Source organism: Rhinolophus hipposideros (assembly GCF_964194185.1).
Source record: "Rhinolophus hipposideros genome assembly, chromosome: 9".
NCBI lineage: Eukaryota > Metazoa > Chordata > Mammalia > Chiroptera > Rhinolophidae > Rhinolophus > Rhinolophus hipposideros.
Window position 1 is genome coordinate 36,829,130 of NC_138055.1, and position 12,930 is coordinate 36,842,059.

Genomic DNA, 12,930 nt, shown 5'->3' on the forward strand with positions numbered 1-12,930 from the left:
AAGGCTTAATTTTTGCATGCAGAAGTCATTGCACATCCACTGCTTATAATAGTTAAAAGAAAAAAGGTACTTCAATTATTTAGGGTATAGTAATTTTTATAAATCTCAAGAATATATTAAGAACTGCTTGAGTACAGCTTGGTAATTTACCATGAAAGTAAAACTTTAACTTAAAATTCATAAAATTAAGTTTCAGTTAAGTAGCAGGGATTTAAATATGTTGATTACATATTAAAATGTACATCTCAAGTTACTTATACTACTCAGTGATGTATTTCTATTCAGCTACCTAATGTAAAAATCACGATGGCCCAAGCAAATTTGTACATTTTTTGTAATGGAGTAAGTTTCATCAACTACCTAGCTAAGTTAACTACAAAATAAAAATTTCTAACCATTTTCTGAAACCATTAAATATGTTGGTATTTTAAATTATATAACCACTTGCACCTGTACATAAAATTTTTAGTATTTTTTTTATTTATCATTAATTCTCAAGTGGAGAGGATTTATTTTTACTAATAATTCCTTGAAAAAATCATATATTATAAATTCTTATTAAATAAGATAAATAATTTAAGGCATTAAAATGACTCGTGAAGTAAAATGTAAAGCATAAGCTGGCATTTAAGATATTTAACACATTTCAATTTGAAAATCAATGCAAGAAATTTAAGTACACACGCACGCGTGCACGCGCGCGCACACACACACACACACACACACAGATAGATAAAACAAACCAGGTTAAAGCTCATATTTTTTAGGAATATAAACTTGTATTCCTGTTTTAAAAATAGTTGCAAGGTCAATGTAGAAGTACTAAAACATAGTACAAAAGAGGAAAAACAAGGTTGGTCCTCTACTAATTTAGCAGAAGCAAATTCTGATTGCAACTCATTTTTAAAATCAGTGTGAACGTGTCTGCATTTTGTGTGCACGTCCCCACCACCAAGACCAGAATATAGGATTTTTGTTTCCAGCAATGCAGAGAGAGAATCGGGAGCCAGTAATTACAAAGAAGAGATTACGACCCACCACCAAGATAATTCGTATTAGGACCTTAGTGGCTAAGATAATTAACAACACCGAAAAAGTTATTCCAGAGTGACTTTTTTCATTTATTTTACTAATGGGGAATTTAAATTAGATTTTCAAGAATCAGCTATTTACCATATTTTCTCAGATTTAAACACTTATTTCTTGATAATTACCTTGAAGGTCACATTGACATCAAGAGAGTATTATTTACCCTTGTGTACACTTACAAACCACTGGCACTGGCACAGGACACTGGTTTCATATTCCAAAACTTGTAGGTTATTTTTAAAGATAAAGTGAAGCTGAAACACATTTAATACCCAATTGTGGCTAGTCCTTAAGCTCTTAACTGGCACTCAATGATTTATTTTTGAGAATATGGCTTATTGCCACATATACTCATTTTCAAATGTCACTTACTAAACTTTAAGGACAGTTGAAAATATTTATGTAGGAACAAAATTGCATAATATTATGCATGTGAATTTTTTTAATCAAGAGATTTGACAGTATTTTCTGCTCAGCTGTTATCTGAAAATATACTTGTGAATGACGGAAATAGAGCACTGCACACTAGGAAAGAACTGGTAATAAACAACATTATTCTATATCCTGGTGGCTATAGTGCTTTCAGTAAGAGATTTCATTTTAAACAAGAATTTGTTCTTGTTGAATGGCTTATTATCTGCAAAAATTCTTGCAAACTCTTGCAAGGAAATAACATTTCAAATACCCTAATTATGGACAGATGCAAGAACACTAGCCTTCTTGGGGGAGAGGAAAAGGCGGAACTAGTGTATTCTAAAAAGCAACTTTGCATGGCTGAATTTCTCAAGAAACCTTGCCAAATTATTAGCCTGTCCCAGGTATTACTGAAATGCAGCAATGCCACTAATTGGGAGGGTAGGTACACTACACAGCAGGTGCTCAGTGTTCTCTGTTTAAATCATAAAAAACTAAAGTTCAAAATATTGATTTCATGTACACAACTCAAGCATTAAACAGCAATTATGGCACATAGGATTTTTGGTTGGTTTGCTTTGTTAAAAAAATTTGATGAGAACTTTGTTTAATGGAGGTCTTCTAACAAGTTTTAGTATCTAGAAACTAACAATAAAATACAGGAAATTAACCACTCAACATTTTTAAGTTCATAAAGCTAATTTTCACATTATGCTTAAATTGAGACCTTCAGAAAGCTAAAAAGCTGAATCAGGAGTAGCAGATATGCTGAGAATTCTGCTTCTGTCATCTACTTTTACTGAACCTCCCCACTTTTGATGTTAGCAGACTGAAAAACACAGTTGATTACCATGGTATCAATGTTTTGGTTTCAACAGCCTCTGCCAACACTGCCATGCACGGCACAGAGAGGCCAGGAAAACCTGGCAATTACTAACTGCCCAGATAAATGTTAACGAGGAACATAGGGACCACATATAGCACACTAGCAGAAATAAAAATTACTTTGGCTTTCCAAATGTGGACTAAAATGATTGTAAAAAAATGTAATTCATTATATTCTAGCCTTATAGTAGGCTTTTTAAAGTTGGTAAACTATATATTCTGCAACCCTTATCTTAAAAAGTACTAGTAAATTTCCCTTTTTACCCCTTTCACAGAATACACAAGAATACTTTAAATTTACTAATGTTAACCTCTAAAATGTAAGTCAAAAGTCCGCCCCACCTTCTAATGTCTAATCTAACAATACAGAACTGGCATTAGTACCACTAGAACCTGAAGGCCAAATGTAGCCACAGCCTATTTTTTGTACTGCCCATAAGCTAAGAATGATTTTTGCATTTTTAAAGGGTTATAAGAAGAAGAAAAAAATGCAACAGATACTGCTTGTGCCTCACAAAGCTTAAAATAGTATCTGGCCCTTAAAAGAAAAAGTTTGCCAGCCTCACTTCTATCTATGAGAAGTTCTAAATGAATGTCCTGTGCCTACTAACTTGAATATAACTCTTTTTTGGTGTTTGTGTTTCAGTTTCATGCTCAAGACCAAAACTTAGAGCATGAAACAAGTAACTGCTAATATAACCAGGATATGCATATTTATTTTGTTCAAAAAAACAAATAATAGCAAATGTAACAAATGCTCTGCAGAAAATAGGGCTTCAGATTTTCACAAAAACTGGTGATGTAAAATTTATGAAAATTTACATATTTCATTTTATAATCTCCACAATGAGTACTTGGAATAGCTCTTTAACCATCTTTCAAAAGCATGCAAATATCAAATTAATTTCAACAGAGGAAGATGAATAAACTTTTGGAAGGCAAATTAGTAAGTCCATGGAATAAAAGAAATCAAAGATCAGAAACTAAATACCTAAGTTATAGTTTAGCAACATAAATTACATACAGATATCAAACAGGATATAAATATAAGGTGAGCACCAGAAGGTTAAGAAAACATTTCTTTGTATCATTCTATATTTTAATTACATGATTCACATAAATATCTGCAAAGCAAATTTAAGTTAATCTACTTCCATATCATACACACTACATACATCTTCCCTACCTCTCCCCTAAAACAGTGTAAATCCTAAAATTCCATTTTAAAATGAAAGCAGGTAGTTTTCTGATTAATTATGAATGCTGTGGTATATTAAAGCATTACTGTCTAACACTAAGAATCAACTAGTACTTCTGAGTTAGTAACCACAGAACAAGGAAAGAAGACATACTATTTTAGGCCCTTATCAAATGAAAAGTGGAGGGTAACACTGTGGGAATAACACGACTCCCTTTTTCTGTGGTCCATGTACCAAAATCAGCATTACCTGAGTGTCTGTTAGAAGCGCAGAATTACAGGTCCCAACCCAAACCCACTGAATTAGAATCTGGATTTGAATAAGTACTGCTCTATTGGCAGTCCTTTACAACATTAGGTAAAGTCTCTTAAGTTTTATTTTTTTCTTTTCTTTATAAATTGTAAACTAAAATGTTAATTAGTTTTAAAAGCATCTTTTAAAAGTTACAAATAATGTAAGTTAATAAAATGTTAATGGCATAATCTAGGTAGTAGGTTTGCACATGCTTTCAATAAAATTTTATATTGGGAAAATTTTCATAAGAAAATGTTTGGAGAAAGTTATAAATATTATAATTATGTTTTCTGAGTACCTCCTCTCTAAGGAAAATGAATCTGGTCAGAAAAGACAAGTAAAAAAAACAAAAACAAACCTCTTCCAAGTCTTTGGTAACTCGGAATGGATTTAAATGAAATCTTAATTCCTCTAAAGTAAATGAAGCGCTGTATATAAAGTCTTTCTTTAACCTATAAATAAGGTTTTAGAATAAGGTATTTGTACTATGGTCAAACTACAGAAATTCAGCTTTTCATTCTAGAATATCTGTTTTTGTAAGTAAACCATATAATGAGTTCATCAATTTTCTTAACTGCTATCATTAGTTTTCAGGACTCACATATACATGTAAACCAGACAAAGCCCAAAACAATCATCTTGTATGGAACATAACGATCAATTTCTTAATATATGAAAACTACATTCCATAATGCCCTATATATTCCTTTTTAGGATTTTATTTTCTGTATGTTAAACTCTTATTTCATACAACTAGGTTAAATAGTATCAATTGAAATTATTTTATTTCACCTAGAGAAAAAGTTATTTTAAAAATGTAGGTAATTTTTAAAACAAAATTCAGGGTCAACCTGGCATTAATTTTTGTCAGAACACAGTAAATGAATAACTGAGAATTTCTGTTTATTTTCTAAATATTTTCTTGCTTTAATGGAAACTCTCTCTAAAAATAAAGATATTCTTTAAAAAAAATTCTACCCAAGTAAAATTCTTCAAACACAACAAAATTTAATCTAGAAACATATGACATAATACTCTTAAAAGCACTTCTGAAATAGGAAACTAAATATTTGTTCCCCGTTCTTTCACTTTATAAATATAAAAGAAAAAAAAAATCCCCACGTTTCTTGAACCCTGAATGTAAAATGTGATGAGTTACAATGTTCAATATGGAAAGAAACCAAAGCCAAAAGTAATGCCATGGACACTTGAATATAAAGTGTTGCCCACTCATATCCTTAAGAGAATATTTACCAAATAAATAGTGCTTTTCTTCCTATTTAGTATAATGGAAAAGAAAAACTGATAAATTACACTGACCAACAGAATAGTTATGTACATTTAGTTATGTACAATAGTTATGTATGCTCTCAGGTACGTACATTTAGTAATATTCTTGCCCTCCTGCCCCCAAAATGATGTTATTAGAATATATATTAGTAAATTATGATTAATGGTTAAAATCACGTGATATAGTTTGCAGAGAACAGATTTGTATTTATTACAATTTTACTTACCTGTCTCGTCTTTGCTGATGTTTCAATAAAAGGAATTCCGTAACTTCTTGCTAAGTCCTGAGCCTGTTTTGTGTCTACTGTTCTAGAAGGCAAATCACATTTATTTCCTACTAGGACCATAGGTACATCTTCAGAGTCTTTAACTCTTTTTATTTGTTCTCTGGGAAAGAAAAAAAAAAGTTACAACTGAGATATTAGTAATACAAAAATATTTCAAAAATTGTATACAACTTTGTCTTACAAGATACGACTGAAAGAAGACTTTTAATATAATTCATCGTTCCCACCACACCATATTTTCCTTCCTGTTATTTTTTTCTCCATCTTAAACAGAGAACTCCTGGATCTTTTAAAAAAGAGCAAACACCTCGAAATATACTGAAACTACCATCTAATAAGTTCATATGCAGGTAGATCACATGACAAAACAGAAAATATTGAAAAATTCTAGGCCAAAAAGTGTTATTTTTGCCTAATTTTTAAAATTATAATCTTAGAAACATATACTATATATGTTGTTAAATGTATACACACAGAATTTAAAATGTTTTTATAAAAACATGAATTACACCACTAACATAAGTGTCACATTCCTTTCCAAGAAAAGAGCGCCAAGTGGAAGGATTTTTATTTCTATATGGACAACACTGACATTACTACCGTTTATTCTGTAAAAGTTCTTCTATGTGTTAATATTTTTCAATAAGATGTGCATAAACTCTAAATTTGAGGTAAAATTATATTCCTTCAAAATGTTCAGTGACTTTCAAAGATGCAGCATGGAAGAAAAAGCCAGCAGACAATGGAGTCTGAACTGGTTCAAATTCCCGGCTCCTCTACACATTAACTGAATCAGCTTGAAGAAGCTAACATACTTACACCTGTTTTCTACTCTACAAAAATATTAGCACTCACCCAAATTTCTTTTAGACTACGGAGAAAACTTGCTGTTAAGAAATGATATTTCCTTAATATGCAGTTTTATGAAAACTGTAAATCCTCAAAGAAACAGAACATAAACTATTAATACATTTAATAACGATTATTTTAATAAAAGTAATTTCAAGCAGATTTGTCAGTTTCTTTAAAAACTGTAATTGTTCTAATACTTCAATCTTTGACAAATTCAGAGTTATGGTTCTTTTTCTTAAGTATCTAATATCTGATTCCAAGAAATTCTAACTAAATATATTTGATTATTTTTAAGGCTATTTGAGTGGCACCACCTCAATTCCCTTTTGATATTTTTGTTGATGGTTTTCATTTTTATGACTCTAGCTTAAGCCTCATTTTCCTGGTGTAGAGTGGTTAAGAGCACAGGTTTTGGAGTCAAATAGGCCTCGCCCTCAATCCCAGCACCACCACTAGCTATGCAATCTGGAACAAGTTACTCAACTTCTCTAATCCTCAAAAACTTCAATTTGTAAAACAGGGACATTACCCACATCATAATTACTTTAAAATTTAAACCAGATAATTTCTGCACAGTGGTTAGCAAAGACTCAAAAATGGAAGATACAATTACTCCTCAATGTCAATTTATTATATTCAATTTAAACCCACCTATAATGGTGAATATCTTCAAATGACTTAGTGTTATTTATGGCAAATACACAAAGAAAGCCCTCCCCAGTTCTCATGTACTGGTCCCTCATTGCACTGTACTCCTCTTGACCTGCTGTGTCGAGAATATCCAAGAGACAGGTTTCTCCATCAATTACTACTTGTTTCCTGTAGGAATCCTGAGAAGGGAGAAACACAGTCTAGATTATTATGGTGTACTTTTCACTTTTAAAAAAGGTGTTAGACACAACTTAAGAAAAAGAACCCAATGCAAAACTGGGCAAATGACTTGAACAGACATTTCTGTAAAGAAGATACACAAATGGCCTGAAGAGGTGTTCAACATCATTAAGGAAATGCAAATCAAAACCAAAATGAACTACCACTTCACAGCCATTAAGAAGTGGACTGTAAAGAAAAAAATGAAAACAAGAAAAAAACCCCACAGAACTGGAATCATAGATGCAGAGAACAAACTGATGATTTCCAGATGGGAGAGTGGTTGGGGGCAGGGTGAAAAAGGTGAAAGGATTGAGAAGCACAATTGGGTAGTTACAAAATAGTCATGGGATGTAAAGGAAAGCATAGAGAATACAGTCAATAACACTGTAATAACTATGTATAGTACTAGGTGGGTACTAGACTAATCGAGGAGATCACTACGTAAATTGTATAAATGTCTAATCACTATGCTGTACACCTGAAACTAATATAAATTAATAGTGACTGTCAAATATAATTGAAAAATTTAAAAAATAATAAAAATTTAAAAAAACACAGACACAAAAAGGTAAAAAAACAAGTGTTAGCAAGGATGTGGACAAACTATAGAACCGTTATCCACTGTTGGTGGGAATGTAAAATGGCGCAGCCATTGTGGAAAACAACTTGGCAATTCCTCAGAAAGTTAAACATAGAATTACCTTACCATATGATCCAGCAATTTCAATCCTAGGTATACAACCAAAAGAATTGAAAGCAAGAACTCAAACAGATATTTGTATGCCAATGTTCACGGCAGCATTATTTACAATAGCCAAAATGCAGAAACCACCCAAGTATTTACTAACAGATGAGTAAACAAAATGTAGTACATACATACAGTGGTACATTATTCAGCCATAAAAAGGACTGAAAAACTGATACATGTTACAATATAGATGAACCTTGAAAACATTACGCTCAGTGAAATAAGCCAGACACAAAAAGACAAATATCTATAATTCCACCTATTTTAGGTACCTCAGAGATAAAAAGTAGAACAGAGGTTACCTGGGGTTGGGAGGGAAAAGGTTGGAAAGTTATTGTTTCATGGGCATAAATGATAAAAAACATTCTGAAAATAGAGCTAATGGTTGCCCAACACTGTGAATTTACTTAATGCCACTGAGGTGTAGTTAAAAAATGGCTGCAATGGTAAATTTTGTTATGTATATCTTAATTACAATTTTAAAAAGGTTTTGAAAAAGGTGTTATACAGAGAGTCAACAATGCAAGGGTATGTGTTGATAACAAAAGACCCAAATTCTTATAAAAAATAATTACTACAAACATGGGATGGCTCTCCCAACTCTATTATTCATGATGAGTTAGATGGCAAGAAAAATCAATTTATGAATAATAGTCATGCATCAGTTTTACTCAGTCAAAGGAATACATAAGAGAAAGGTCAATACTAAGGATTTTAATGCCCTTATCCATTAATACTTATACCCAAAAGATTTCACACACACTCTACCAAAGTAAGACTCAAACAATAAGGAAAATGGAATGGTGCAATGTGAAGTCATGGAATAAGAGACAGGGCTGATGATGGGTATAAAGTATAAACCATGGGCACTGTTTCTTACTGTCCCACATGTGGGTTGTAGCACTAAAGTTTCATGAATTACTTTATAGACCATTCCATCATTTAAAAAAGAGAATGGTCATTAAAAATCATGTTTTTGATAAAATGTTTTTTAAATGTCTACCATAGAAGGAGAATACAAAGATATATGTGTAGCATGATCCCAATAAATTTACATATGTAAATTTATGCACACATATTTAAAAACTGATGGTATTATATCAAAATGTTAACAAAGGCTGTCTGACGAAGATAATTTAAGAAATAATTTCTCTTTTTTTGGCACTAGCTGCCATGTTAAATGAATTCCCTTTTTTGTTTGTTTTTAATTTTTAAACGTGTGAAAGACTACCATATTTGACTATGCTCTCATGCTTATCTTTTAAAGTAAACTGTATTTTCCAAACTGTCTATAATAAAAATTATTTCACCAGTCAGAAAAAAAGAATAGGTTTTTTTTTTCCAAGCAAGAAGCTCTTTACTATAAATCTGAACATTTGGTTGACATTTTATTATTTTAGCCTATTCCCTTAATTAACTACTTGAAAGAACTCTTGTATATTATAAATTGAAAACCAGTGGTTTTGAAGTGTAACGAAAGGGCAGGAATTGAGAGCAGAGTACAGTGTCTTAGAGTTAATCCATTCATTACCCAGGTGTGGCTACAGACCAAAGACTTTCCCTTACCTGCTGCTGTCACTTCAGGCTTCACTTACCAATACTAACCTAAGTTAACCTTGTAGTTAATAGTTTCCTCAGTGTTTAAAGATAAAATGTTCTACCAACAATAAAATTAAAAAGTATAGTTTCTGGAGCCACAAAAGTCTATACCTAAGGTGTTCCTGGCAGATTATTCACTGCATGCCCACATATAATGCCTCCAAGATATACCTCGATAAAGATCCACTTATAAAATTTCAAATATTTTGTGTTTCAAAAGTATATCATGCAGAATATTAGTAGTTTCTGCACTTATTTCGTAACATATTTCCATGATGAATACTCCATCAAAGGAACTGAGAAACTCAGAAAGCAGTCCCTATTCACCTATCTCATTCCTAGTTATCTTTTCCCTTCTAAGCCCTAAAAATATTGACAGCAAAGTTCTGCATCACATTCAGTTACTGAAAAAGTAATTTATAACCTCCTTGTAAACAATGGGTAGAACCTGCTGATTAGAAATAATAGATTTAGGTTTAAAACTTCAGTACTTCCAAAGTTAATTTTAATTAGTCATTCTTAAAAACAGTCTCATTGGACTATATAAAAAGGCAGTGCAACTTGGTAAAAACTGAAGAACAAAAGTGTTAAAAGGCAAAGTATGATCTGCAAAGAACTGACAGGTTTGATGACAAAGCAGAAAGCAAGTATAACAAAAATTATATATAAATACTAAAAATTTTGTTCCAACTTCAGGTTAGCCACAAGGAAGAAGTATATGGAAGTAGAAAAAAAATGTATCCTCAATGTAGAATCCTTCCCAAGATTAGAGTCTAAATAAGGGAGTGTTCTGCGAACTACTATTCACAGGCCAAATCCTCCCCACCTGTTTTTGTATAGCCCATGAGTAAGAATAGTTCTTACGTTCTTACGTTTTTAAATGGTTGTTCAAAAAAACCAAAGATTATGTGACAAAGACTCATATGACCCTTTACAGAAAAATTTGCCAACCATGCTCTATGTTAATAAAAATACCTTTTCACAATCTGGAGTATTCTCAAAACATTATTTATTCCTTTTATACTTAAAAGAAAAATCACCATTCTTGAGAAAGTACAGATTATCAAAGCCCAATCAATTTAAAAATACTGATTCTACAATGAAACTAGTTAACAGTAGAGCAAGAAAAGGATCAAGATTTAACATTCTTAATTAGTATTACGTCTAGCCTTTCAAACAGAATAAACTTTTAGATCAGGTACATAAGTTACTAACATCCTTTGGAAACCAGGACAAAATAAAGCCACTTTAACTCAATATAATAAAATATTAAATAAAGGAAAGTTATTCCGTATATTTTCCTCACTGCTAGCTAAAGTATTATTGTTTTATTTACTGAAGTAGTAAAAATTCTTCTAAATGAAACATACTATGCCAGCAAAACTTAAATGTAGGTAGAACTCAAACATTTCTAGTGATACAATAAACAGGCACAACCCTTTTGGAAAGCAATCATAGTATTTCTCAAGAATCATACAAATGTTCATCCATAGGCTTTAACACAGTCATGCCAATTCTGGTAAAAGATGCTAAGGAAATACGGTTTATTTCTTTTTAAATGACATACAACAGAGATACAATTAACGTGGTACCCTAAAATGTCTTACAAAGAAAAATTACATAATAGTGATCCACAATCTTACGCCATTTACCTATTTTCAAAATATACTCCAAATCCAGCCCCAGCAGCACCACCACCATCACCCTAGTATTTTGTCTCATGCAATCTCCTGCAACTTCTAGCAGGGATCCCTGTTGTTTCTCTCAAAGGATATATTCTCCACATAGCAGCTAGTAATCATTTTTAAATGTTACTTGCTTTAAATGTCACTTGTTTGCTTAAAGTCCTAATAGCATCCCTTCATTCTTAAAAATAAAATCCAAAGGACTTATTACTCTCCTCCCTCAGCACCTGTTTCTTTCGCAGCATGTGTTACCTGGTAGGTTGGTGCAAAAGAAATTGCGATTTTTGCAATTATTTTTAACCTTTTAAACCACAATTTCTTTTGCACCAACCTAATATTATCATTTGTAACTATGTATTCATTTGTGCAATTGTTTGAAACTATAATCCCCTACCAGGCTCTAAACTCCATCATGTTGCGCTCACATGTTTGGTTCACCATTATACACCCTGTGCATAAGTCTTCAACACAGCAGATAATCAGTACTGTCTGTTGAATAAATAAATGAAGCTATTCAATGTAAATATATGCAGACACTATAAAACGGTCTTATCAAAACAAGAACAGTTTAATATATTTTAAATTATAGTAAAACCAGTAATAAAATTTTAAATTATATTAAGAGTATTTTAATAAATGTATTCAAGCAAGTTTTATATCATATGAAATTTTTAATCTAAAAACCAAAATATACATACAGATTTTAAAATATTTATGGGAGGGAAAATAATAAGATTGCAGAGAAGAATACAGGGCTTTTGACTATATTAAATTTTATATCTTGAGAAAGAAAAAGGATCTAAACCAAATGTAGCAGAATGTTAAAATTCTATAAAAAAGCTCATTGGTGTATACGTGATGTTCATTATATTACTTTTTCATACAGCATTAAGAGTGTACCCATTTCATCACCACTCAATAATGGATTTTGTATTTTTTATTTTTCTTTAAACTTCTGTCAGATGTTAGGCTTAAAATTCTTATTTTAACATTCCTTTATTTAGGACTAATAATGTTATATAGTTTTTTTCATATTTATGTCCATAACCTGTGTCCTTTGCCCATTTGGAATGTTCACCTTTTTTGTACTGAATTGTACAATTTTTTTTAAAACAAGTGTTTTCCAGTTTATTAACATGTCTTTAAGGATTTTTTTTCATGTACAGAAACTTATCTGTAGAATCACTAGAGAGATTTGAAAGTTAAATCATTCAAGATGAGATTAAATTCACTGACCAGGACATCTTTTATCATTTTTCTGTTATAATTAATACTAACCAGTTACCCAGTATGTTACCTTTTAACATACTCAACTTAGTGTTCCAACTCCGGCAGTAATCCTTACATGGGAAGACGTACTACATACAATACACAAAAAAATCTAAAGAAATTGGTTAACTTTTACTAATGGTAACCATGTTACTATTAATAGTAATTCAACAGCCAACATTTACTGAGCCCTTGTTTACATGTCAGATACTGTGATAAACATATTACAAGCATTATCCCATTTAACCTCCATCTTCATGCTGCAGATTCCATAGATGCTCCTGTAAATATGACTAAGACTACTGAAAATGTCAGCTAACATATTATTTGAGGATTTACTCTTGAAATGTTTGTAAGGTTTCCTGAATATGTTAAGTATTATAATACTTTTCATGTACTGCTAAATAACACCTACAGGAAAAAAAATGAGAAATCTTTACTCTCTT

At 31.5% G+C, this 12,930-nt stretch overlaps 1 protein-coding gene across 3 annotated transcripts in view; it reads right to left on the reverse strand.

The window, feature by feature from the left end:
* Positions 1-12,930, reverse strand: part of KRAS (KRAS proto-oncogene, GTPase) — a 38,861-nt gene that overhangs the window by 10,704 nt on the left and 15,227 nt on the right. For all 3 annotated transcript variants that reach the window (XM_081060655.1, XM_081060654.1, XM_081060653.1), the window contains 2 exons: positions 6,962-7,140; positions 5,399-5,558 (listed from right to left, as the gene is read on the reverse strand). In XM_081060655.1, coding sequence (XP_080916781.1) covers positions 5,399-5,558; positions 6,962-7,140 — 339 coding nt within the window. The remainder of the gene's footprint in view (positions 1-5,398; positions 5,559-6,961; positions 7,141-12,930) is intronic.